The sequence below is a fragment of the Buteo buteo genome, chromosome 1 (assembly GCF_964188355.1).
Source record: "Buteo buteo chromosome 1, bButBut1.hap1.1, whole genome shotgun sequence".
Lineage (NCBI taxonomy): Eukaryota > Metazoa > Chordata > Aves > Accipitriformes > Accipitridae > Buteo > Buteo buteo.
The window spans coordinates 25,967,271-25,993,032 of NC_134171.1; the positions used below are offsets into that span (position 1 = coordinate 25,967,271).

Genomic DNA, 25,762 nt, shown 5'->3' on the forward strand with positions numbered 1-25,762 from the left:
CATTTCTTGCATTACTGATTCTTACCGAAATGAGATGTTATAAACATTTTTGTTTCAGGATACTTTAGAGTGTAGTGAAAAGGTGTATTTCCCTGTGGAAGAGCCATGCACCCCACTGTTACCAATATCACTACACAATCTTTATACTGAGGTTACCTACTGTATAACTAATGCTTTATTTTTCACTAGGTTCAAGTGATTTGTCATACTAGACTTACAAAAAATCAAAATTTACTTGAGCAGGAATCAAATGTTTGAGTAAACAGTCTTTATTAAAACTAAAGAATCAAGCCTTACAAAAAAATATTAATAGCAATTACCTATTTTTTTTACTCTATTGGTTCAGCAGAGTAAGATGACCAGTATATTTTAGAAGTATTACCTTAAGGAAAAAAACAAGGCTTTTAAATGTAGCTTTATGAGCCAGTCATAATGTACATATTCATGTACATTTCATACTATTTATTTAGGCTCCATCTTGGTTATAGTTTATTTACATCACAGGTATTTGTAACATCATTAGGAATGCAGCATTTTCAAATATCATACAAGAGTCAGTGTCAAAACAGCCTACTGTTGCATATCATATTAGAGCAGACATCTCAATATAGTTCAAGGTGCTGTTGTGTTTTATAGTATTGAAAAGGTACATATGAATTCTTTCTGTCAAAAGCAAATTAGTAAACTGTACCAAAAAAGTAAACAGAAATTGGTTCAAGAGGCAAGTGCTACTAGGCAGTCAGTATGTTCACAAATGTGACAGCATTTAATCCAACCATGTGATGTGGCTTTGGGGGCATTTTTTTTGAATGTCATATGCAACACCAAAAATCCCAGTAGATTTACACAGATCTACAGATAACATTCTAGAAATGCCAAACTAAAAGAATTTTACAAGTTGTAATTCAATACATTCCTAGATTTCTTTTTTTAAAAGAGGAATGCAAATTATAGTGAAAACACTGCATCTCATGGAGAGCTCCTTTTCTAGTTACAGAATTTACACAGTAATCAAACTACAGTAACACTATTATCATTTTGGGGTTTTAGTTCCTCAAGACCTTTAGAACTCAGTTGCTGAGACTTTTTCACAATAACAGGTAAAAACCCAACACCCAGTGTACTAGGACAGCACGTGCCATTTAATTACTTGTGCCTTTTCCATGCAGGGTCGGCATATGGTACGAGACGACTGGACAGTCTGCCCACACTGTGACTTTCCTGCCCTCTATTCAGAATTCAAGAAGTAAGTTGGGATTTTTTTCTTTTCTATTGCAGGATTCCACTGTTGCCAGTGTTGTTCTTATTTTAGCAAACTGTTTCATTTGGTACTAAAACCATGTAACAGCTGGGTTGGAAGATGAATCCCACTTACTTGGTAGTTTCATCTAACATACTTGCAGAACATTGCTTCAAAGCGGACCAAAAACTATGACAAAGACCTTGGCCAGGGATGCAGGGCTCCAACAACAGGAACAGCAGTGAAGATGATTGGGGGCTTGTGTAAGTTCTCAACTCCTTCCAGGAAGATGACCTGATATGGGGGAAGGGGGAGAACACAAGCACAGCAGCAGCCACCAAAACAAAATACATGCAGCATTAGGTACAGACCAAGGCAGCAGTAATATCTTGTCTCTGATAATCATCTGTGTGACAATGGGATTGCATAGCTTTGTTCAGATGTCAGGAAGGGTGAAGCTGCAGAACTTCACATTCTAGCCTAAGCTCCTTTGTATTTGTTTTAATTGCCAAATTTTCATCATGCCCATGCAAGCAGCAGCAGCGTTCCTGTTGTAGTGCTAGTTCTCAAGTGTTAGAAATGAACAAGCCAACCTTTGCTCCACCTGGACAGAAGCAGCTGTTGCTCTGGCCTGTATTTGTTACACAGCACAGGTCAGAGCTTTGCTCTAACACCTTCTGCCTTAGGCCCAGCTGTTCCTTTGAAAAATGTTAGAATTATCAGTTGACCAGTCTCCCTTCTTTTAAAACAGCATGTTACAGACTGAAAACATATGTCCAATGTGTTCTGAAAGGATTAACATTGTTCATCTTAAGAAAATAAATGATTGCACAGAGTACCTCAAATCAGAAGATGGGGACCAATAAATTCAGGTATGCGCTACAGCCCGTATTTTTTGCTTAACAGGGCTCATTCTGGAGGCCATCGGGAGTTTTTCCCAGCAAGGGGAAATGCACTGTTCAAGAATTTGACAGCCTGGGTCTGTGCCTCAGATAACTGAGGCCCAGCTGTATCACCTACTTGCTCTCAGGCATGCAAACAGCAGTAGGTTTTGCTACTGCAACTAACCTAGTTGTTAAATCATTCCAGTTGTGCAGCTATAAACCAGTTTACCTCTATGAGCATGTTATCATCTGGAACATGTTCCTGTTTGGAACATGTTCCTAAACACCGGTTGTGCTTTAGTAGTGCAGAGAACAGTTTGAAGATCTCAGCATCATCAAAATTTTCTGCAGATCTACCACTGAGGCAGAGAGATGCTAACTGGAAGGAGCAGATCTAAAATGCAGGTTACATGATCTTAGCATCTATGTTTAACAGAACATAAGAATATATCACAGGATAACAGCAATGTAGTATTGGCTTGAAATACTCATATTTCAAAGAGTGACACCACTGTTCTGTCTATCCAAGACTTCAGTTTTGTTAAAAGAATGTTAACTGAAGCTGAGTTAATAAAAAGTTCCTCATTAATTTTTACTTTTGAAGGCAGATCTACTAATGCAAACATATTATGTGAAAACTTGGATATAGGTCAAAGTAACACAAAAGTGCTATTATAAATTATATATACCACAATAACAATATTTTGGGGGTTTTTTTCTGGTCTGAGAAAACCTTGTAGTTTGCTATCACAGTCTTTGTATCTTGGGATATGACTAACCACTTCTGTTTATTTTCAGAGCTGCATGTGTTGTCTGGCAAGCAGAAGGAAAGCTCTGTCACTATGTTACACATCTTTTCCCCACTAGGATTTTAATAACAACCATGTCACTTCTATTTTGTGATAGCCTGTAAATATTTAGCTTTTGATAAATTTTGTACTTTGATTTATTGTAGTAATAAAACTGATCAATAACTCTTCTTATGCAGCAAAATTTGCATTTTATCTGCACCAAAGACAAACCAAGGAGCATTCTGTGTAATGTCAGTGGCAAAAAAACTCCCTAGTGTTCTCTTTTTCAACATCAGTTCTGAACTTTTATGGCTATTTTCTGTTAAATGGTTCTTACTCTAGGTATTCCTTTCTGGTTTTGATTAAAGATACAAGCACAGGCTCCCTCACTGCTTTTCTGTGTCTGTAACTGAACAAAAGGGAAGTTGTAGAAAAAGGGTAACACCACAGCCTGCACATGAAGGAAAGCCAGAACCTTGGAAGAAAAGGGAGAGAACACTCCATGAACTTAACCAAAACTTTAAAAAACTCTCCTATGAAACATTTTATTGTAATTTTATACACTGCTTAATTTCTACAATGTACAAATATGCAATTGGGGGGGGCGTTGCATCATGTGCTATTTACAAGAGTTCACACCACACAATGTCAGGGGATTTATTAAAAAAAAAGTAGTTAAGTCCTAGGAAGACTTAGCATATACACCAGGTAACTAAGCATCCCATTTTCATTGGGTTCATGCACCCCGGTGTTTGTTGCACAAGGATAACATCGTAGCACGTTAAGAGTAAGTACAGCATGGCATAGTGAGAGAGTACAGTAGCTACATCACCTCTATAAGAGGAGCATTTTCAACGCACTGGTTCTACTTTCCCAGCTCCAGCACTGGATCAGTTTCATGTTCCTGCCAGAAGTTAGACAGGCAAAGCTGCATCCAGACCAAGATTTTATTCTGTTTAATGTCTTGTTTTCTCTTTTCTTTTCCCTTCTTTTTTTGTTGTTTCTTCATTTTTCTCTCTTTTTGGCAGCTTGGAAGACTTTGCCTTTTTTTGCTACAAACAGAATATAGACACAGTTTATAATCCAACTGCAACCTGACAAAAGCATAAGTCAAAATGCATTCAGTGTTAAAAGAAAAAGCCATCTCTTTTCTTCCCCTCCTCTTTCAGGTATCAAGTTTTTAAATGCCATGCAGAGTAGAGACTCTACAATATTCCATCTTAAGGGCTGACCACAGTTCCCCAATAGGCAATATGTACAAAGAGTATTCCTGGCATTTCTGTCTGTGATAACCACAAGCAAAGGCCTGTGGCTGCTTCTCACCAACAGCACCATCCCCACCAACACCTAAAATACTAAGTTTTGGAATTGGATGCAGTATTCTTGAGTTATATTTATATTCAAGCAGAAGACAATGGATAGAAATAAGAATTTTTCACACTACTACTAGTTATGAATTTAAATGTTGAGAGATTATGTATTTTATACTTTTTTTTTTAATTCAGATGATTTTACAAATCCCAGAAAGGTAATTAAGAGCAAACAGTTTAGTGGGGTAGTTTAACACTGAGAAAACTAAGTCACCTTAATCATTGCATCACTTTCAACAGTATCTTGCTCATCCTCATCAGACTGGATCTCTTCCACATTCAAGTCTTCATTCAGTGCTGAGGTCACCACAGATCCCGACTGCCTTTTAGATGGCTTGACAGAATTAAGTGAATATGGAGTCAGATGTGCCTCTTTGTTGTAGGCACGTGTAAAAGCTGCTTTGACCTGTTAGGTTGAAAAGAAACACTATGAGCATCAGCTTAGGAACTGTAGATTGTTAGCTAACCAACTCTTGGCTGGAGATTCCACATCATCTTTTATTTGGGAAGGTGTGACCAAAGATTTGTAGAAGAGGACACTACTTCAAAAGGAGACAGAAAGCATCTAAGAGCTGTATGGCAAAGGCTCATTTTAAGCAAGTCCCACACAATCCTCAGGTAAGAGTGTGCATCTTCAGATGCTTCTCAATTTGGCCTCCAAATAATTTCAGCACTGTTGTTCTGCTGCCACCTGACCCAAGTCACTTACACCAGAGCCACCCTCAGCAGCACCAAACACCTGCCACACTGGAACAGCCTATTCAGACTAGGGGTAAACACCCAAGAGTAGTGTAGGTTTAAGTTATCAGAAAAGATTCTTCTCTTTCCCTGAGCATTTGACCTGGGATGGGGGAGATCATGGTTCAGATCTCACACCTGCCTAGTCTGTAGCAGGGACTTGAGCTTAAGCTCACCTTGTACCAGATGAGGGTCCCAACCACTGAAGTGGACTAGCTGGATACTGGAGGAACACCACACAAAGTCCCCCCAGGGCTGGCAGTTCAGTCTAGCTGGACCATGAAAGACACAAGCTGCAAGGCAGTCTCTTACTTCAGTGCCCACACTGTAACAAATAGACTTGTGCGTCCCTCCTCCTTTGCACAATGGTAAGAAAGGTGATATAGCTTATAGCCAGGAGCTTGCCTGTAGAAAGGTACCGGCTTTCCCAGTCCCTTTGGTGTTCCACTTCTATACCCCAGACACCACCAACTCCCAGTGACCCTTTACACCAGGAACAACAGGTATAAGACTACTGAAAGCTTTAGGGGTATGTTGTATGTTTGACATCTGTTTTGCAAAGACTACCATTAATTAAACTACAGTTAATAAAATTATTCATTTGCAGCTGCACTGTCTTCAGCCTTCCAGCAGCACGTCCGTACCATAGCTATTATTCTAGGATTTCTCTTTAAAACATACAGAAGAAAAGGAAAAAATTCACTAGTGAATTTTACCTTGGGATCCAACTTTGAAAAAGGACTGGGTTTGCCTCCCCACGTGCTTATTTCCATGATATTTTCAATATCTTCTTTCATCAAGCAGTAAGAGTCCATGAACGTTATAGCTTCTTGTACACCATCTGCTCCAAAGTCTTTCAAGGGCTGAACAACCGCATCCCGCAGATATGGCAAATACTCCATATTTACTGTCTTCTTGCACATCTGGGTTCTTTGTCAAATTGAAAGAAGTAAGTAAATCTGTACAACCACCACCACTCACTTCTAAACACAGGCAACCTGTAGGTAGGCCCTCAGCAAATAGATAATCAGCTGCCTTAAGAGTTAACTGCAAGTGGTACCATGCCATTCCTTTTGCCATAGCTGCATTAGGGATAAACCAGTGCAAGGTATCCAAACACTAAACAGTCTGGGGAAACACACCCCTAACTGAGAAACAACCTCAGGGGGAAAAAAGTCACAGTACTGCTGACTACACTAATCAAGTGTTTGCAGCCTGACTGTTGTCCAGATTAAGCACTAAGAAAGTGTCACCAAAAACATACAAGAATATTCACAGAGTACACACTTAAGTTTGTACCAAGCACAGCAAGGAATTAATGGTAGGTAATGAACTACATGAGAACTAAGTATCTTTGTTGATATAAGCCAGAAGAAGAATGTCAGTACTACCTGAGACTCATGTGCATTGCCAGTTCTTGAATAATACGATCATGTTTGCCTGTGGATGAAAACTTCCCCAGCCAGCTGGGAAAGACAGGAAACTGGGACATGTAACCTCTCATCAGCTCCCCCGGGAGAACACTTGCGTAAATAGCCTGAAAAAGTAACACACATGACAAACTCAAACCACAATGAATTAGTCTGAGACCATGATGTACTACCCTACTTGACTACCCCCTTTCATGCAGACAATATGGTTCCACAGTGGAAACAGCTTGTTTTAAGAGAACTCTTTCTCGGTTGCTTGTTTCTGTTTAACCCCTTTTAGGTTACAGCTTCATCTCTTGTACCACCGTATTTGTTACCATGTTCTAAAATACCTGTGAAATTATCTGGGTTTTAAAAGCCATTTTTAAAAAGAAAAAGAAAAAAAAGAAAAAAGCCTATTCATTTCTCATTTTAAAGTGGAGTCAGACAAACAGCTGACTTCACACAAGCGCTGTAGTCTCCAGCAGATGGAGATGGTGAAGGAGACATTTCCAAAGAACACCACAAATCTACATAAACTCAGCTAGATAAGTTCCTAAGCAACTTATCTGTGTGGACCTGCACTAAGCGGGGGGATGGACTAGATGACCTCCAGAGGTCCCTTCCGACTTCATCTATGATACATTTTCTGATGCCAGTCATAATCCTTTAAGCACAAGTCTTGTCAATATTTCAGTGATCATTAAAAGAAGTTACAGTGACGAAGCTTCAGTCCTCTGTGCTTTGGGAGAAATACTGGCCTGGTGAAAGGCTGGGATAGAAAGCACATAAATAAAACTGAGTAGGCTTGTAACTGCATGTCAGAAGTGATATGTGCCATGTGCTCCTATGCTTCTTAAAGAATGGTCAAGCTTTTCAAAGTTTCAGAAGACTTAATTTCATGATACAGAGTGGATTTAACAATATGAATATGGGAGACTGCTCTACTCACCAACACAACAGAGTACTACATGAAGTATGAACTACATAGGTCATAAAATTATACTGAAACATCAGTTTCAAGGGATCAGTCTTTTACACTGGACAACCATAAAGCATGTAAAATTAGTGTCAAGTGCTCACCTGTGTTGGAAGAAGGTTCCAGTTTTGCTTGCTACGAATCTGTTTGTCCACTATATCACCGTCACATATACTATCAGCTGCTCTACTCAAGAGCACCAAGTGCTTTTTCAGATTTCCTCTGGGAAAAAAACAAAGTTGACTGTATTACAAAGCAGAAATATTCCAGGTAGGTTTTAGTCTAGTGTAACTCCCTGATGTGAAAGCCTGTGTCAATTTAGGGTATGGAATAACTCACCCAGCAGCAGCCGGTTTCACATGTACATAGTTCTCTTGGACAAAGAGAGGTGCTAGGGAATAATCATGGAAGAAAAGATCCGATTTGTCTATAAGAGACATACGAGAAGCCTCCTCTCCAGTAGCAAAAACCTTCCGGACAACATCAAAAGGGCCCTAAGTAAATGGTATTTCAAGAAGTTAGTGGGTTGCAGGTCAACACAAACAATAAGACACAGCACAATATCAACAAAATTACTGTAGTTATAGTACACAACAATATCTGGACTCACTAGTACAAGTTCAGTGTTCAGTGTTTCCTTCCTAGTACTTTACCAGTTTTGAGAATTGAGTTTTACTTCCGATATTAAGAGAATTATCTCCTAAATAAAGGACTCAGGATGAGAAGTATGAGCTTCATAATTGCAAATTATCTAAGAGACCAGTACATCAAAATATATCCTCAGTCCTGGATTTACTGTCCTTCAACCATTTGTGCCAAGTCTGACAACTCCCTGCATCTACGCTATCAATGCTTTAGTTCAGAAGATGCTTATAAACCCTAGTGATTATATCGGAATATGACAGTAAAAGCCAATCCAGTATTTTACGCTTACCAGTTTGAGATCCTTTTTGGCTCTGCTGGCATCCGTTTTAGCCTCATCGTAAGTCAATGATTTATCTTTTGCACACCACATATTAAGATTATGTAAAACCTAAAGAACAAAATTGACAATTTGGTAGCATAAGAGCATTTAAATGGAAGACTCAAGCAGAAAACAGCCTGATCTCTATACATAGAAATAATACTGTCCAAATACTACATTGAAGTCAAGGACTTGTACATGACATGCTCTCCGAATGGATACTGATGTTGAATTGGCACTGACCTGTCTGATGTCCTGATTTGCTGCCAGGATTATCTCTTGCATAGCAGGTGGTGGAATTTTTAAACCTTCTTTAAATGCAATAGACATCATGGCACCCTGTAATACACATATTTGAGAAACTGTCACTAGAGAATTCCTGTGAATTCTTCCCTTTACTGTAAAGGGAACTAGGCCTTAAGCCTCATTGTTTCTAAGACTATTCATATTAGACATATAACTAATGATTTGAGATTACTTTAGATGTGATTAATAGAATGCAGGTGCTCATAAAACAATATGCATAAGCTACTTATTTGTTCCATGTGTAGCCCTCACCGTGGCTGGCTTAAAACCCAGTCAAGCTGAATCAACAGAAGAAGGATCATACATCTTAGATCTAAGACGTAAGAATAAGAGTAAGTAATTAACTTTAGAGTAAGATGAATTAATAGAATAACCTGAGCGATTTTCAGAAATTCAAAGGTGATCTTTGGTGTGCAAGAAGATAAGTGACTGTGGTGACCAGAGACCTTCTGCCTACAACCACTACCTTCAGAAGAACCGGGACAAGACAAGTTGAGACAGGAAAATGTATTGGACTTTTAAAACCACTGGAGAACAGAGAACTGAGAGTTCATGGAAGAACACCTAGAACTTCTTTAGACAAATCATCAATTGCATATTGTTTTGGAAATTGTATATATATAGAAGGCGTTTTTGAGTAATCTTTTGCCATTCACTGTGGTGGTGACCCAACTCGGAGTTGTTAATAAAGCAAACCTAGAGAAACCCATGACTAAAGTCCTTTAACACTTACAGAACACACTGACACATCTATGAAAGAACATTACCATTATTTTTCTAGGTTTTTTAAAGCATGTATAACTTAAATTTTCTCTCAAAAACATAAGTCATCCCTTGTCATTGGTTTAAAAAAAAAGTGCATGATCCTTAAAAAAAAAATCTTTGGATATATTTAAGATAGACTTCTAAATCTGAAAGGCTTTGGGATACTTCATTCTTCAGGAAGGAAAAACTCAAGACAATCCATTCTGAAAAGCAGAGTTACTCACTGAGGTGATCAGTTAACTTTTAAGTGGTGGTTCCAATTCTGTATAAATTCCGCCACACAAAGACAGAAGTTACTGATGGTAATTCAGTGCGGCCCATACAACCACAGCCTCCTTACCTTAATCTGTTCTAGACGAGGTCTCTGAAAACGAAGATCAAAACAGTAGTGGACCAAGGAACGAATTTTAGGATGGTTTCGATCATTACACATACAGATGATGGGTATCTTTGTATTTCTAATTAAACCAATCAACTCCTGTGATTTAAACACATTACAACAATCACATTAGACACCTCAGAGAACAGGAATGTTTAAAGTGCCATACCGAGCAGCATTAGTCCCTGCCTTAAATCAGACCTGACAGATGCAAGTCTATAAAACTCTTCCTACTGTAATCATGTTTCCACACAGTGAAAACCTAGCCCCTCTCCTTTTTCCACCTGCTATTCTATTCAGCTGCAATAAACCTGCTGTCTACCCACTTCCAGCAATCATGTTTAGACCATTCTTCATGAAGCAATTAAGATCGATAGTCCAGAGCAGAGCTGTCCACTTGCAGAACTAGATTCATTTGTCCAAAGGCCAGTTTGACCTGGCCTATGCCCACAGTGAGCACACATCTCTCTGACCACACCCTGCCATAAACCACAAAGGAGGAAGTAAAAACATCAGCTCTTCTCCATCCAAGGAGCTCAACCCTGAGGCTTCAGCATTGTTAGGCTTACCAGAACAAACTGCCTGGTCTAACGAAAGTGAAATTCAGTTCAATTTCATATTCCTGCAATGTAAATGTCCGCATCTGAGCTAAAGATCTGTACGCCCTTTATTGTCAAAGTATTGCATGTGACCATAGGAAATCTTCAGAATCCAGAAGTGGAACTGCTAAGGAAAACAAAGTGTTTTCCTATGCCACATTGTTTATTCAGTGTTACCGCCTACTGAAGAGAGTAACTGTCCCTGTCTGATTACAACCTCCCACTGCAGGTAGATGTCAACTGCAGAGACCTGAGGATAAATTCATCTATCCAAGAATAAAGATTAAAAGTGCACACACTCAAGTTCGTCAATCCAGGTTTCTTTTACAGAATTATCTCCCCCCCTTCCCCCCCCGGGTAATTCTTCTTACACAAAGACAGACTTCTAAAACAGGTCAAAAACTGTACTCTACGAAGACTTTCTGCGGACCATGGGTTGAGGACAGTAGACTGGCCTGAAATACTTTGTGCTGTGTATAGTATGCACTCTTAGCAATGGCATTAGCTAATAACTATAGCAGTTTCACCTGAATCCCTCCTCTGTCTTCATTGCCTGCCATACCATCCACTTCATCCATGATCAATACATGTTTCCCGCTAACTGATGAGGATGTGCCTGAAAATGAATATGGACAAGAAAATGAGATGGGAATAAAATAGGGTCTTGAGTTTTACCCAATGCTTTCTTTATAGGTTAGGTAAGCCAATCCTAGACAACTGAGGTGGTAGTGAAACTCTTGCTCCGCCACTTTATCACATGAATCTGTGTTGACAGAATAGAACTGACTGTAACCTCATGTCATTTTCTAAGAAACAAGTCCCATGCAACAGAAGAGCAACTGCAGAGTTCTTGAGTAGTTTGTGCAGATTAAGAACTAATTCTACTGATAGCAGGATTTAATTCCACAGCTGGAGATGAAATAGAACAGCTTACCAAATGAAGCCATCCTTATTAGAACCAGATCCTTCCACGTGATGAGCAAGTTGAATTCCTAACACTATTGTGTAATAAGGAAGCTCTGTCCCTCCTGTAACTGGACTCCTAACACAATAAAAATTCTCCTTCAAACAACAGACATACCAGAACAGAAGTCTTTGATACTGGTGTTGTTAAGTGATTCAGCAACTACTTCCTTTAGACTGTTCTTACTGCGAGTGTCACTGGCATTCAGCTCCACATAGCTATACCCCAGTTCCTAGTCCAAACACACAAAAATGAGAACACAGATCAGTGAAAGAGCATATGCATGCTCAGAATTAGAAACAGTATTTCAGAGTTCCAGAAGAAAGCTCTTACAACACATTTTCACATAAAATTTGTGGCTCATTCTTTTTTCCTCTTATACTCCTTTTCTCTCACACTCCAAAAATATTTATAACCAGACACAGATAAGCTCAAAAGAGAACTTTTTTTAAGGGGGAGTAGGTGGGGAAAGTCAGTGGCACAGATTTAGTTCTGAAGGATTAACAGAACTGCCACGAGGGACAGAAACAGAACTATGAGCCAAGGCTGGCTAAGCTCCATGGTATTTCCAGCTGCATATCAAAGTCTTGTGCACAAAAAGTCAGGACAAGAAACATGCCACATGCCTCTGAAAGCTGAAGAGAAGCTTTTAACTATTTAACAGCTAGGAAACACATCGCTCCCCCAGCAGTCCTAACACTTCAGAACAGGTCTGGGCTGCATGTCAGTCCCTGAAAGAACTTAAACCAGTTGCTCCTTTATCAGCAAACTCCCCTGCCAAGGACATGCCACAAGCACAGCAGCAAGCTGCACACAGCTTTGTTCTTGCAGCTTGAACAACCCAGTTTTGTTGGCTAATCCTGTGGAGCACAGTGAAAAATGCTCTGCAGAGACCTAAAGCAGCTGTGAGCAGTCTAGGTTGGAAACCAGAAGCAGAAAAGGCCATGCTAGTGCAGAAGTGAGCCCAAGTCAGCATATCCAGCTTTTCTGCAGGTCTAGTTTTGGGTGCAGCACCAGCTTGTTGGCACAAAGCTCCATGGTGAGGACAGAGGGTATTGGGAGTTACTCTATACAACTCAAATACTGAGGTAAGTAATCATTCCTTCCCAGCTCGAAGATCAGATTGCTAACGATAGTTTTCAACCCTTCTAAGCTGGTAGTATCATATTCTAAGAAATTTCTTGCAAGTCAAAGAACAACAAAAATAATCTGTAACTTGATACAACACTATTAATAAAGTTACCTTTAATGGTATTTCTACAACATGGAGTTCTCAGCTGATTTTCATGTCACAGTTAGTGGAACACAGAGTTCCAGCAAACTTAGGGAAAAACTAATTTCTAAATTCAGCTTTAGAAATGGACACATAGCCCTGTCAACTTCTCTCATCCTAAAGTAGTACTGAATTTAGAGTGAGTCTGGGCAAGATACCCTTGTATAGATATATAAAAACCATGACCAAGACTGTCACAGAAACTTTCAAAAAGCTTGCCAGAATTTGACTCCCATTAAATTTAGCACAAATATTCTCTGACTTGTAGAACTAGTCCTGAATGCTCACAATTCTTGAAAACCATTTCCGATTGTTCACTGTACTGTGATATGCTTCCTCTCAATACAACAGAAAAAAAATATGCAGACACCCATTGCTACATTCTTGCCCCAGACCTGATAAAGGTATCTAATCATCCACATATTTTCACCTGTAACCCTGTTCTGAGCAGGTGGAACTAGGCTGGGAGCAGACTCTGGTCATTGAGAAGATATCCACGTTGTATCTGTATCCAGATACAGAATCAATATATAATAAAAAGTGCTGGGAACAACTGTTAATATGAACTCACCTTACAAACCAAAGAAGCTGTAGTAGTTTTACCAACTCCAGGCGGACCAGAAAGTAATGCTGCTTTAAAACCAGTACCATCATCTTTGCCTCCAGTTTTATTGGTCTTTGCTATAAAAGAAGATTCCAGGTTTTACCTAGGTATGTATTACAAAACAAACTGCATACTTCTAAAGATATCAAACATCACTGGAGGTTTTCCTCATTTAAGGCCTGATATAAATATCAAAAAATGCATACACATCTACATCCTAACCATTTGGGGAAAAGCAGCTTAAACCATCTTAGTTTAAGACTTGCAGTGATTCTAAACTGAAAAATAGCAAAAGTGCTATTAATATAATACAACTATTTCAGCAACTTCCTCACAACTCAATCATCAAACACACACACACCACCAACAAAACCACTCCAAACAAACTAAACCAAACCCACCACAGAGGAAAAACCCCACTGTGGCTGAAGTGAAACTTAAATGCTATTTTGAACACAGAAAACACTTTATAAGATGACGCACTACACATGACATGGACTACTTGTGAGGCAGAACCAGGACCTCAACAATTCATCCCTTCCCCATGCACGACCAAAGCCCTTTAGACATGTTGCTATCCTGTACTTTCACCATGTGTACAGACAGGTTAGCAATGGCCAATATTTCTCTTGGTGAGAAAGAATTCAGTAGGCTGAATGCAAGGCCATTTTTGTATACATTACTGCTAGGTTATTTTTGTTTCTTTTGGAAAACAGTCACATTTAAGAGATTACCACAAGTCACAAGCAGTGTGACTGGCATGGAAGAACACAGAGAAAAGTTAACTGTGCTGGTCACCTTGTCCATCTTCCGAGGTATTCTTGTGCCAGTTTCTGAGCCATCGGAGCAGTTTATTGGCACAGCTTTGCTCACCCTGCTGTCCAATTATTGCCTTAAGAGATACAGGCTTGTATTTATCTACCCATAGCAATCTCTCTGTTCCATCTTCATTAGTCTCAGAAACCAAGTTCCCCTCAGGTTTGGGGGCTTCTTTCTTCTCTACAGTCTGCCATTTAAAGTCCATAAGCTTTCGAACAGCAGTGGTTTCCTTCTTAACAGATTTGACAGTATCTCCTTTTTCAGGAGTAGACTTATATTTTTTATTATCAGCTTCCCTTTTGAAGGGACTAAAATTCCTTTTTCCAGCTTCAGCTTTCTGTGGTGTCTTTTTAGGTCTTGACTCTGCTTTCTTTGCCTTAGGAAAATAAAGATAAGAAAATCAAAGGGAAATTTCAAAAAACCCATACAGTAAATAAACAAGCTGTCTTTGAACACACGTACAGAAGTGCTTAAGAAAGGAACAAAGCTTATGTATTGATAAAAAAAACCTTCAAGAGAAGATTCCTCTCTGAAAAATAAAGCACTGTTAAACACAATTCCACCTGGTTCTATAGCACGACCCACAAAAAAAGAGGCAGGAAATGTTCTGGTCATTCAGAGCAGTCTCCTTACTCACGAAGCCTGATGCGCCATTAAAAAAAAATAATGCAAAAAACTGATGACTGTCAGGTTGGAACAAGTGGGCCAGACAGCCATGAAGCTCTTGCAAAACAACACTTCCAGAAAGTTTTCAACCCAAAACAATTCAAAGGGAGTGAAAGTAATTAGCTAGTAAGCTTAGAGTTGCTTTTCCTTAAGACAACAATAGTATCTTTATATGCAACAATTCATGTCTAGCCACATCAGAAGTACCAAAGCAACAGCTGTACTGAATGCACAACATGCTAGAACTAACAGAGATTTTTAAAAACATTTTATCAGCCACTACAGACTAAATTTAAATGTGCATAAAAAACTTGCTACCATTTTTACAGTATTCCCTGTTACCTTTAATATTATTTGTTCAAGTACCACATAAAGACAAAATCTGATCTGCATATACATGGTTTACATTTAGGTGTCCCATGTTTACAGTACAATTTTATATTGGGCCCATCTGGGTTCCACACAGTATCAGTCACAATTACTTATTTCAAAGAATAAACAAGTCCTCAAAAGTTTAAAACTGAAACCATCTAAGTAGATACAATTACCCCCTCAGTCAGATACCTAAAATAACGAATAATGTCAGAGTACAAAAATGAAAGGGGGGAGGGGGGGGAACCCTATAGCTCCCAAGTAGAAGTGTTAAATAAAATTTTCACTTTCAATACTTTTAACCTAGAAGGTCAAACTGGCACTTGTAGGGTTACTGTTACTGGAACAGAAGACCAAAATCCCTTTCAATTAAAAAAAAACCAACAAAACAAAGCAAAAGACAAACCAACCCCTAAGTTTATTATAAACAAACCTCTGTTTCAGCCGCCAGCTCATATTTGGACTTTTTGCCTGGCATAGTTCGAATAAGATCAAACAGGCCATCCTCATCAATAACCTTTGTCCCTAAAGTTGATGCCTGGAGCAAAAGTAAGAATTAAAGTTAAGTGAAGTTAGGATTTACATAATTCACTTCATAGTGCTTTCCACTAAAGACTATGTTTAGGAACACAACAACAACAACAAGGTGGGGGGGTGGGGCTGAGGGTGGAGGGGTGTGTGTGTACATACATAAAAAACATGGAACAAAGCCCTAAAACATTAGGCAACGTTTGCTTTTTAACATGCACTTTATTGGTACTACTGCCTCCTTTTGGCAGAGATACTGAACATCAACAGTTAGGTATGAACAATTCACAGTTTCACTTCTACTTAGCTCAGGCACAGGAACACTCACCTTTTCACATTTAGATTGGCCACAGTCTCGCCCCATGACCAGATAGTTTGTCTTCTTGCTGACATTGCCAGTCACTTTTCCTCCATAACGTTCAATCAGAGACTTGGCCTCATCTCTTTCAATACACTCCAGTACGCCTGTAATTACAAATGTCAGGCCTTCCAAGCAGTTTTCAGCTCCCTGAGAACCAGAGCATTGCAGAAAACGCTGTTACCTGATGCAATTCTACCAAATACCTCTTCACCATAAGCTTTTTTAACCCCCTACCATGTCAAATATCCTATGAAACTTTAAAAATAAGCCTATCATATCTAGCAAGGTAATAGTTCTAAAAGTTCAAAAACCATTGAAAGGAATAGCTACCAACAAAACTTCACACATTGTTTACCTGATCAATCATCTCATAACACTCCGTGCTTCAAGCATAGCACGTCAGTCAAATGAGTGACAGCAATCTTCAATTTTAAGACCAGTAACTATTTTTCATCATCATGACTTCATAAACCAAGTAATGAATTTAATTTCTTAGTACATTTCCTGACATTTATTCACTGCTTTCCATTACAATTTAGCTTTTTCCAATACATACTTCCTATTTGAAAAAAAAATACCAGTTTTTAAACAGTTTAGTTGATACTTGTTAGATCATTTATAACAGTAAGTTTGATACACTCCACTTCTTCATATAGAATTCTGCTGTAGCCAAACTTACCCGAGGTATCTCTTTGGAACCCAGTGCTTTTGGACCCTCACGATTAAGGAAGCTTCGGTAGGCTTGATAATTGATTCGCTTCTTTTCAGAGTCCTCAGGACTTACAGACTTGGGGACGAGGGAAAAAAATTAATACACAAATTACATATATAAAAACAACAAAAACTCAAGCATCACAGTTTAAGACATTTTTATGCACCAAAGGAAAAGCAAGTTCTAACACTTGTTTTTAATCTATTAACATACAATACCAAAGCTTGCTCTGGTTTTGGTGCTTGCGTTGAAGTATTTTTTGTTGTTCTTTTTAGAAAGATTTCAAAAACTCACCTGAGTTTAAAAAAATATGTACCCATTTTTTATTGTCAAGTTTCTGTAGATTCATGTGTATTCCACATATACATGCTCACTTCATTCATAAATTGTTGCTATAAATTCACATACTATTTTATTTCAGAATGATGATCAGGTATAGACAAGATCTACTCTTACATAAAGTCTACTTCACAGTATTTCTACTTTTAAGAGACATTTAAGCTCTTTCATCAGTAAAAAATTCTTTAAAACTGACCTCCAAAAAAGTTGCAGGCTCTCCCTCCCAATTACAACTGTTAAGTGTCAAAATTAGATATTTTGTACTTTATGATAGAAAAATATGTTTCAAGGTTGCCAGTAACTGCCAGCCTGTTCAATAATTAGTTACTGAATCAGACAGTTAAAAGAAAACTAAGTTATATTCCTACATACTGTATCAATTGTAAGAAATATACTTCAGAAATAGGAGACGAGGGAGGGAGGGAGGAAAAAAAAAAACAAACTGCCATTTGTCATTCTAACAGCAGTATAGATCCACAAGGTCACCATGCTAACATAAAGCGTAAGCTTTCACTCACTAGGTAAGTGTCAGAATTCCTGCATTATGCATTTTTTCAGAAAAGTTAAACGTGAAGTACTGAACTGATTTTGCAGTGTACATGCATACCTTAATGAGCATTAAAGAACTCTCAGTTCCTTCATGAATTTACACTTTTCCAGCTAATTTTTTTCCTATATTTTTACAATTGCTAGGAACTTAAAGACTTACCAGAATTCAAATTCTTTAAAATTGCCCAGAAGATTCAAAGTACCAAGTTACAACAGTGACACATAAAAAATAATAAATGAAAACTATTTTCCTGCAAACTCCACCAAGACAACTAAATTCATTTTGATAGCTCCTACCTCAGTCTTCTTGGGAGAAATTTTCTCCTTCTTTGGTGTTGTCTTCTCTTCTTTCCCTGAAGTTTTTTCTTTTGATACTAAACTTTGAGCACCTCTTTCCTTTTCAGCAATCTCTTCTTTTTGTTTCAGAGCCAGAAGCTTAGAGCTAGGTTTCAAAGGCAAGGTCTTATCCATCAACTCTCTTGGTATTTTACCATCAGATGATTGTGGGGATAAACGAGAGCCTTTTGAATGTTCAGATTTAGTTTGCTGCTTCGCAGCATAATTCTTTGCTTCACCTGTCGAGTTTGTTGCTTTCACTTGAAAGGAGGCAGAGGGAGGAGAGCACTTATGTAAGAATGTGTCTCATCAATATTACACATTGGTGAAATGTTTTCTGTGTTCTGTGTCCTACCTCTTTGTGACTGCTTATCTCTTTCTGTCACGTTAGGACTGCTCTTGATGCTCAATACTGTTTGCTCTCCTCCTGAATCTTTCCGAGCCTAAACACACAATGCCAAAGTCAGAGATGCATGCCCCAAGCTACCATTAAGTCCAGATACCCGAGTTTCCCTACTGCTAAGTACAACAGACTGAATGACATCTAACAAAGCTGATCCCTACCACAAGTCAGAATAAAAACTCTATCAAAAGGCAGGCAAATGAGCAAAATATGCACTCAGCCATGCAGATAAATTCCTTAAGTCAAAGGCCAGACAAATTTCCAGTTTACAGTAAATTTCAACCCTAACTGGTTTACTGATTAGTCTAGAAGTATTAATATTTGCTATATTCAAATTACTAATCCTAAATTCTAAGAGCCTTGATGTACAATCCAGCCGATATTTTACTGTGCCTTACACCACAAGCTATGAGAACTGGGAAGATTCCCACCACTGGTATCAGTCTCAAAACTCATGATCCCTGCCTTCCTCTTCTCTCAAAGCAAGGAAAGTATTCTCCTCCTTCCATTTTCTCCCACTATTTTTCACCAACTTGTGCCATTGACTCATTTTATTTGATCTGGTCCTCCTGAACCAATGGAGCTATAGCTGATCTAAAGCACGAGTCTTCAGCAACACACTTCACTTGATTAGAACTAGAACTTAAAATCCTGTTTCAAAACAAGCAGATAGCACAAAGATACAATGATGCCTGCTGTCCGATTAGGAAGGACAATATTTTCTGAGTGAGGAAAATCCAGGAAGAAAGTATGAAAAGTGAGTATGCTATTTTCATGCAAATACTTTCTTGCTGTTTTAATGCATTTGTACGGAAGACTGAAAACAAAGGTTAGGTGTCTAAATAAGAACACTCCCAGCAACGCAATTTCTAAAAACTAAAGTTTAAAAATAATTCAACCTTTTTCTTCTGTGGTGTTTCATCCAACATGGCCAAAGTTTTAGCAAATTCTTCATCTTCATGCAGCTGTCTCTCCAGCTGAAGAAAAAAAAAAAAGCAAGAAAGGTATTTTTAGGCTCATGTCTGACAAGTTTTAATTCTACTACAATTTTTTTAAACTCTATCTGCTGCTCAAAACAAAAAGTTTATCTAAAATAAGATAGCACATAGGTGGAAAAAGTGCATCCTACCAGAGGCAAATAAATTTCTGAAGTGGCACTGAAGAATTAATTGTTTCCCCCAAAAAGAGAGACTGAAGTCTAGTGAGAAAAGTAGAGTTTGGATTTTTGCAGTAGAAACATTAATAAGCCTGTATAATCTGTTTTCAAAGAGGTTTTCTGTTCCTTCGTATTTTTTATTGTTGTGTATCCTTTTCATTTAATAAACAATCAAAACCTGAAGGCAGGGTCTCACAACAACCTGCTTGCACCAAGATGCAATCTGTTGGCTTTAGAAAACTTCCAGAAGCAGTCCCAAAAGACAAGTAGGAACAATGCCTATTATGTATTACAATGTCTCAGTAATTAATGTTTCATTCTCATTTACTGCTAGCAATGTATCATATGAAAAAAATTCTGGCAGTTTTGGAGAATTTAGCTACTACCCTTAGCCCAGCTCTTGTTGCCAGTTGTCTACTTTATGGAAATAAATATACTTTAATTTTTTTATATTTCTACTTACAACAAACTTATTTTCTTTGACAGAAGAACCAGTAAGGACAAATACTGCACATGGAAACTGAGAAAGTTATTTATTAATTGTAAAAAACAAAACCAGGTTGGTTTCATTTCTATTTCGCCTAACAAAATAAGTGATAATTGATCATCAAGTTACCTTTCCTATCCAATATGGCCCCTTAGGGAAAAAACTTTTTCTATTCCTGAATAGCATATACTGTTACCAATAAATATTGACAATTGTTTTAACAAAACAACAACAGAAATCCTTTCACAATTGTCTTGAAGTCCAACATGCCATGCTACAAGATTCAAACAGATGACTTTATAAAACCAATATGCCACAGGCAACATTTTTATGTGCCCATAACAATGAAACGCATCTATCTTCCCTGTGTACAGTGAGAAAGGGGAAGGGCAGCAACTACCAAATGCAAACCAGACTGAGGCAGATACACCTGAAATAAAGACCATTCCTTCGATGATACATATAGACAACGAGAGTGTTACAGATAAGATCAGTTCAAATGAAAGACAACACCTTGTTTTTCCTGACAGGTTGTTTAACTTCCTAACAGATTAAAGCTAGATTCATTGCACCTCTGGGGATATCAAGGATGAGACTGTTTTGCATGTACGATATATTTGTTTCAAATTATACTCAATATTACCAATTTATGGGAAATTAACTGATTTTCCCAAAAGCAAGTAAATATGTATGACAAGTGTAACTTTCCCTCATACTATCACTGATTCAAATAGGAAAATTTAAGACATACACATAAGGTTCATTCACATTTTTCTCAACTATAAGAAAACTCAGATAAGTGAAACAAATCATGGATGGCAATGGCTTTTAATTTTTCACTCCAGGGAAGGGAAAAAAAACAAACAAACAAAAACCACCAAACCACACAGACAAAACCACACTACAACAGCAAAAAAATGAGGAAGCAGAAAGTGAGTTCTGTGTGAAAAGCAAGATTATTATAGACACATCAACTGCACAGGTAGAGAAAGTCTGAATAGACAGAAAATAGATTGAGATGTTCTATTTACGTAACTGAAATAATGCCCGTAAAAATAACTGTGTGACTATGGTTGCACATATGTGCAAGAGTTAAGTATACAGATAAATTTTATTACACTTATTTATAGCATACATAGAAAGACCATCCTAATTTCTTAAGGGAAAACAATTTTAGTTAAACAAACTGCTCTTGATATAGAGCAGCAAATTTATAGAGCTCTTACCTCTGAATCTTCTTCAACCTGCAGTTGCCTAGCAATGGCCTCATCATCTAGTGTGCTGTCTCTGCTTTGTGAAGGCTATAGTTAAGAAAAAAAGACCAACAGTTCAGTTTCCCCACTATTGTGTAAATTATAGTAATTTAATCTGTACAGATTCATTTTGTATACTTCTAGAAAAGGACTGCGAATAAGACACGCAGCATTTTATTCCTAGCTCTCTAAGCTCAACACTATTAAACAAGGCTGTTTTCAAGAGTTTTTACTATTCAGAACAAAACCATGCTATAATATAAATATCTCATTTCTTCCAACAATGCTGAACATCTCTGAAGCTATCACAGTTGGCCACTTGAAAGAGAAATCAATAACTACATTGTGAATTTTTAATTTCTTCCACACTTTATTTAGTGCTTTGTTATGCCATGAATATATGTGCCATAAAGCTTGGGAACACAATCTTCTTCCTCTCCCTCCTCCCTTCTGCCCCCAACTATAAGCTATCCCATCCACTAACTAATCTCAGAAGACTACTTATTTTTAAGAAAAGTCACTTGAGAAGAAGCAATAGAGAAAATACTACTTTCAACTTTGTGCTACCTTCTCAAACATGGAAATGCTACTCTAAACTTGCATTTGAGGACTTAATATGCTTGCACATATCATCAGAATGAAATACTTGAGTGGTCATTAAAAAGTAACATTAAGTAGGACAAGCAGTTAAGTACCTCCTTGCAGTCATTAAACAGGCCATTTTGATCTGCTATCAGACACATAAGCAGCCTGAAGGAACATCATCAGTACTCACTTCTTTCCTTTTACTTGCTACCAGTTTCTTTTCTGATCGTTGGACGCTACTTGTCCCAAAGTAATCAAGTGCCGAGGTGGGAGTCTGTTTCACTGGAGATAATGGTTTGCTTTTAGCTCGTAGTTTTACATCTTCCTTTTTCACTGTAGTTCCTGGACAACCAATTCCTGATGTCCCATTCTCCTTCGGTTTCAGGGAAATTCTTTTATTGACAAAGTCATCTTCTTCATCTAAACATGAAGAGTATTCTATTACTTGTGGAACATGGAACTTAAGTTCTATAATGGAACTGTCAAGAGAACTATTTTGGCAGATGACATCAACTCAGATCCTAAGAAAATATTACAGATGTTTAGAATTTATTTGGAAAAAAGGCTGAGTTGCATAACACATAGTATTCAGCATCTTTAATAGCATAGCTCAAGTCTGAATGGAGCACTGAAATAAAGACACATAATATTTGTTCATATGTTCATACATTACCTCTCATTTATAGAGGTTTGCAAAGAATGCCTTCCCTTCTTACATAGGGAAGACAATAAACAGAAAATCTAGGTCACTGAGATTTGAACCCTTTCCTTAATTAATGCAACATCAAATTGAACAGCACAACTCTTCCTTCACATAAAATGTGAAGTACAAACCCACATTTATTTTAGTACTTTATAGGATTAACAGAGCAGCTAATATAGGCTTTGTAGACTTGTATATTCTTAAGAATCTCTCAATATTACACTACAAACGAGGGGAAAAATATTAGAACATCTTATTTACAAAAAGCTTCTTGAATAAGCTTACTCATTTTTAAAGTGCTGCTCATAGCTTATGAATGTTTTAGCAGAAACACTTTAACATCATTTTTTACTTTTTCCCTTTTAGTCAGAGATGCTATGAGCTATTCTACATCCTCTACATTTCTGCACTTAAACACACTCTCCTTCCAGTGCAGTCAAAACCATCTCAAAGAAACGCAGCCATTTCACGGAACACAGAAATCAGACAAGAGGTCAGCATACAAAACAGATTTCTCAAATTGAAAGGAGGAGGAAAAGTGGCATACAGTCTCATGAAGAATTAGCCCACAGACCACTAAACATATACTCAATCTTTCCTTTTAGGACTCCTCTATAATAGCCAGGATGTGGTCTTCCCAGCAATAAAAAAAAAAATAAAAAAAAAAAAAAGGGAGGAAGAGGGTTTGATATCCATGTATTCATTCTGGACCCAAACTCTTCATCCACTCAATCAATAGACAAGAAAGATTACCAAGGACTTCAAAGAGTTTTGTGTCGTGTCATGAAGTCTTACTGACACTTAGACAAATGAAACCCTATCACTGAAGCATGCAAAAACTTACAGGTATCATTCCCAAATGATTAGACTAATATGACAGCACAGAAGACAAACATCACTGAACAAACTTCTTGATTAGTGATAAAAGCATTTTCCTTGTGAACTCATCAAAAAACTCAAAGTGTGCAAGGGCTAAGAAGCAAAATGCAAGAAAATCCCCAAAATGAACATTAGACACAAAGAATAAAGTTCAAAGGCTTGAGAGGAACAGAAACAGAGGCCATCTCATTTGCATGCCTCTAACCGAAGTCTGGTTTTACTTTTCTCAAAATAGAGATGTTTCAGACACTCCCCTCAACATATTATAAAAACAGAATGTTCTAAACATCTGTTTTATAATTGAACTTAAATTGACAGTATTATCACAAAAATGTTTATTTTTCAGTCATCTCTAATTTAAGCCCCCATATTTCTTTTCATACAGAAGTTTTTCTTAATCACTTCCCTAAGTTTAGATGACGTCATGTCTGTCATCTATCATTTTTGTTATATACTAGACAAAGGTGGAGGGAAACAATTATTTTCTGTTTAACATTTTCTTAATAGATGGTAGTAACAAGAGTGTTTTAGGCATCAGCTGGAACCTTCTGCTACTGAACACTTACCAAGCAGAATATAACAAGTACAAAGGGGGATCCTGACTATTCCTAGGAGACAAAGTTCAGAGAGAAAGAAAAATAAAACAAAGATATGTCTGTAAGGGAGGAAATTGGTTCAGCAGTTAAATCAAGAATGCCTAAAGATAAAAATTTATCTATGAGAAAGTGGCATTTTAGCCAATTCAATTCACAAAGCAATATATGGAAGAGAAAATTCAAGTCCAGGCCCTCAGCTGACACTAGCGAGTTTTACCACAGAGCTAAAAGCCTTACTATTCTCAACACGATTTACTTTCCCTAGGCAGCAGTAAATCTCTTGCTGCCATTTAGTTCAATCTAACAAACCATTACATATCTGGGAGATTTGGGCACTGGATGTTTTAGGCTCCTAATTTACAATAGTCTGAATAGGAGACTGCTTATCTCAAACTTAATTTCAGAAATATTTTTGCTTCTTTTGAATTTTTCAGTGAACAAGAAAATACATTGGCAGGAGTAAAATGTACCTTTTACTAGAAATCAACAGTTAATGTAGATGTAATCGCATTTATTTGTCTTGGAAAGAAGATACAAATGCTATTCTGCCCCCCCACTCCCAGCTTTTCTAAGTTAAAAGACTGTTCCATGCTAGAAAAGAATCTTTACTCATCACTATCATTATCAGATCTGCATGAAATATTGATTTTTTCATTATTCACTCACAACCATTTAAACAACAAACAACAACAGGATATTGCATTCTCTCAAGTAGAAAGAAGCAGAGTAAATCTAATGAGGTTTTAATTAAAAAGGATGTGGATTTGAGTCATTTATGAAGCCAGTACTAAGTATTACCAACAATTAGAGCTTTGCTTTAATTATGTCCTTCCTAGAAACAACAGGACTAGAAGCATTTATTGACTGTAAGCAGTTGCTGAAAAAGGACAAGAGACTCACAGCACTTATAAACAGTTTTCTATAAATGTAAATAAAGAAAAGGCAGAATGAGAACATGAAAGGAGTCATTAGGAAACAAAACCACCCCGATTCTATTAAGTGTGTTTCAAAGGATCCTTTAGGGGACAGATACTCAGGCTACAGTTTCATCCCAGGTTCAGGAAATAATAAGCACATCACAAATTTGCTTGATCTCCAGGCACTCCCCTTATTCCAAGTATTTAAGAACATCAACTTTTTCAGTAAAACCTTAACGCTTCTTCCTTGAAAGCTTGTGCATGCCTACTGCCACAGAAGTGAACAGATTTAATCAGTTGCACACTTTCAGTTTCCTTATAAGCATGAAGGTGACTTCATTTACAATTTTGAAAATATCAAGAGTCCCAGACCTCTTGGACCTACACCTGGACTATTCAGGTCAATGTTTCTCAACGCATGACCTGTAAAAGGAGAGAGGCATTCTCATTCATACAAGCAAGCCAGTAATTTGCAGGAAAATTAAAGTGAAAATTTGGATTTTAGCTTATAAAAATTGTAGATTAATTGCATTCTTACAGCAATTGCTACGTGAACAGTTGAGATAGTCTTACATGGGGGTATGGACTTTACAAAGAAACAGGAATCAATTTTATCATCAACTGGATTACTTTTATTTTGCAAAATCTTTGTATAGCAGAACAAGACTATTCCAAGAACAGTATTTCCTGTTTACACAGACACATTTTTTTGTGTGCTATACCATGAAAAAATACCCTGGGTATACAAATTTGGGTTTTTTTCAGGATTAGCTCCAAATTAAAAATGCAAGTCAAGACCATGTATGTTGAGTTTTCTGGAAATTACATAGATGTGA

At 37.6% G+C, this 25,762-nt stretch overlaps 2 protein-coding genes across 6 annotated transcripts in view; one reads left to right on the forward strand and one right to left on the reverse strand.

Moving 5' to 3' along the window:
• Positions 1 to 3,057, forward strand: part of WDR19 (WD repeat domain 19) — a 47,666-nt gene extending 44,609 nt beyond the window's left edge. For all 3 annotated transcript variants that reach the window (XM_075024558.1, XM_075024548.1, XM_075024568.1), the window contains 3 exons: positions 1,170 to 1,246; positions 1,992 to 2,112; positions 2,923 to 3,057. In XM_075024558.1, the coding sequence (XP_074880659.1) occupies positions 1,170 to 1,246; positions 1,992 to 2,106 (192 nt within the window). In that variant the 3' untranslated portion in view covers positions 2,107 to 2,112; positions 2,923 to 3,057. The remainder of the gene's footprint in view (positions 1 to 1,169; positions 1,247 to 1,991; positions 2,113 to 2,922) is intronic.
• RFC1 (replication factor C subunit 1) overlaps positions 254 to 25,762 on the reverse strand; it is a 45,317-nt gene continuing 19,808 nt past the window's right edge. For all 3 annotated transcript variants that reach the window (XM_075024596.1, XM_075024588.1, XM_075024579.1), the window contains 21 exons: positions 22,022 to 22,251; positions 21,220 to 21,294; positions 19,250 to 19,327; positions 18,303 to 18,390; positions 17,909 to 18,207; positions 16,691 to 16,798; positions 15,979 to 16,158; positions 15,556 to 15,660; positions 14,064 to 14,460; positions 13,233 to 13,342; positions 11,506 to 11,620; positions 10,952 to 11,040; positions 9,787 to 9,924; positions 8,619 to 8,714; positions 8,346 to 8,444; positions 7,751 to 7,905; positions 7,516 to 7,633; positions 6,415 to 6,560; positions 5,740 to 5,953; positions 4,500 to 4,691; positions 254 to 3,967 (listed from right to left, as the gene is read on the reverse strand). In XM_075024596.1, coding sequence (XP_074880697.1) covers positions 3,872 to 3,967; positions 4,500 to 4,691; positions 5,740 to 5,953; positions 6,415 to 6,560; positions 7,516 to 7,633; positions 7,751 to 7,905; positions 8,346 to 8,444; positions 8,619 to 8,714; positions 9,787 to 9,924; positions 10,952 to 11,040; positions 11,506 to 11,620; positions 13,233 to 13,342; positions 14,064 to 14,460; positions 15,556 to 15,660; positions 15,979 to 16,158; positions 16,691 to 16,798; positions 17,909 to 18,207; positions 18,303 to 18,390; positions 19,250 to 19,327; positions 21,220 to 21,294; positions 22,022 to 22,251 — 3,128 coding nt within the window. In that variant the 3' untranslated portion in view covers positions 254 to 3,871. The remainder of the gene's footprint in view (positions 3,968 to 4,499; positions 4,692 to 5,739; positions 5,954 to 6,414; positions 6,561 to 7,515; positions 7,634 to 7,750; positions 7,906 to 8,345; positions 8,445 to 8,618; positions 8,715 to 9,786; positions 9,925 to 10,951; positions 11,041 to 11,505; positions 11,621 to 13,232; positions 13,343 to 14,063; positions 14,461 to 15,555; positions 15,661 to 15,978; positions 16,159 to 16,690; positions 16,799 to 17,908; positions 18,208 to 18,302; positions 18,391 to 19,249; positions 19,328 to 21,219; positions 21,295 to 22,021; positions 22,252 to 25,762) is intronic.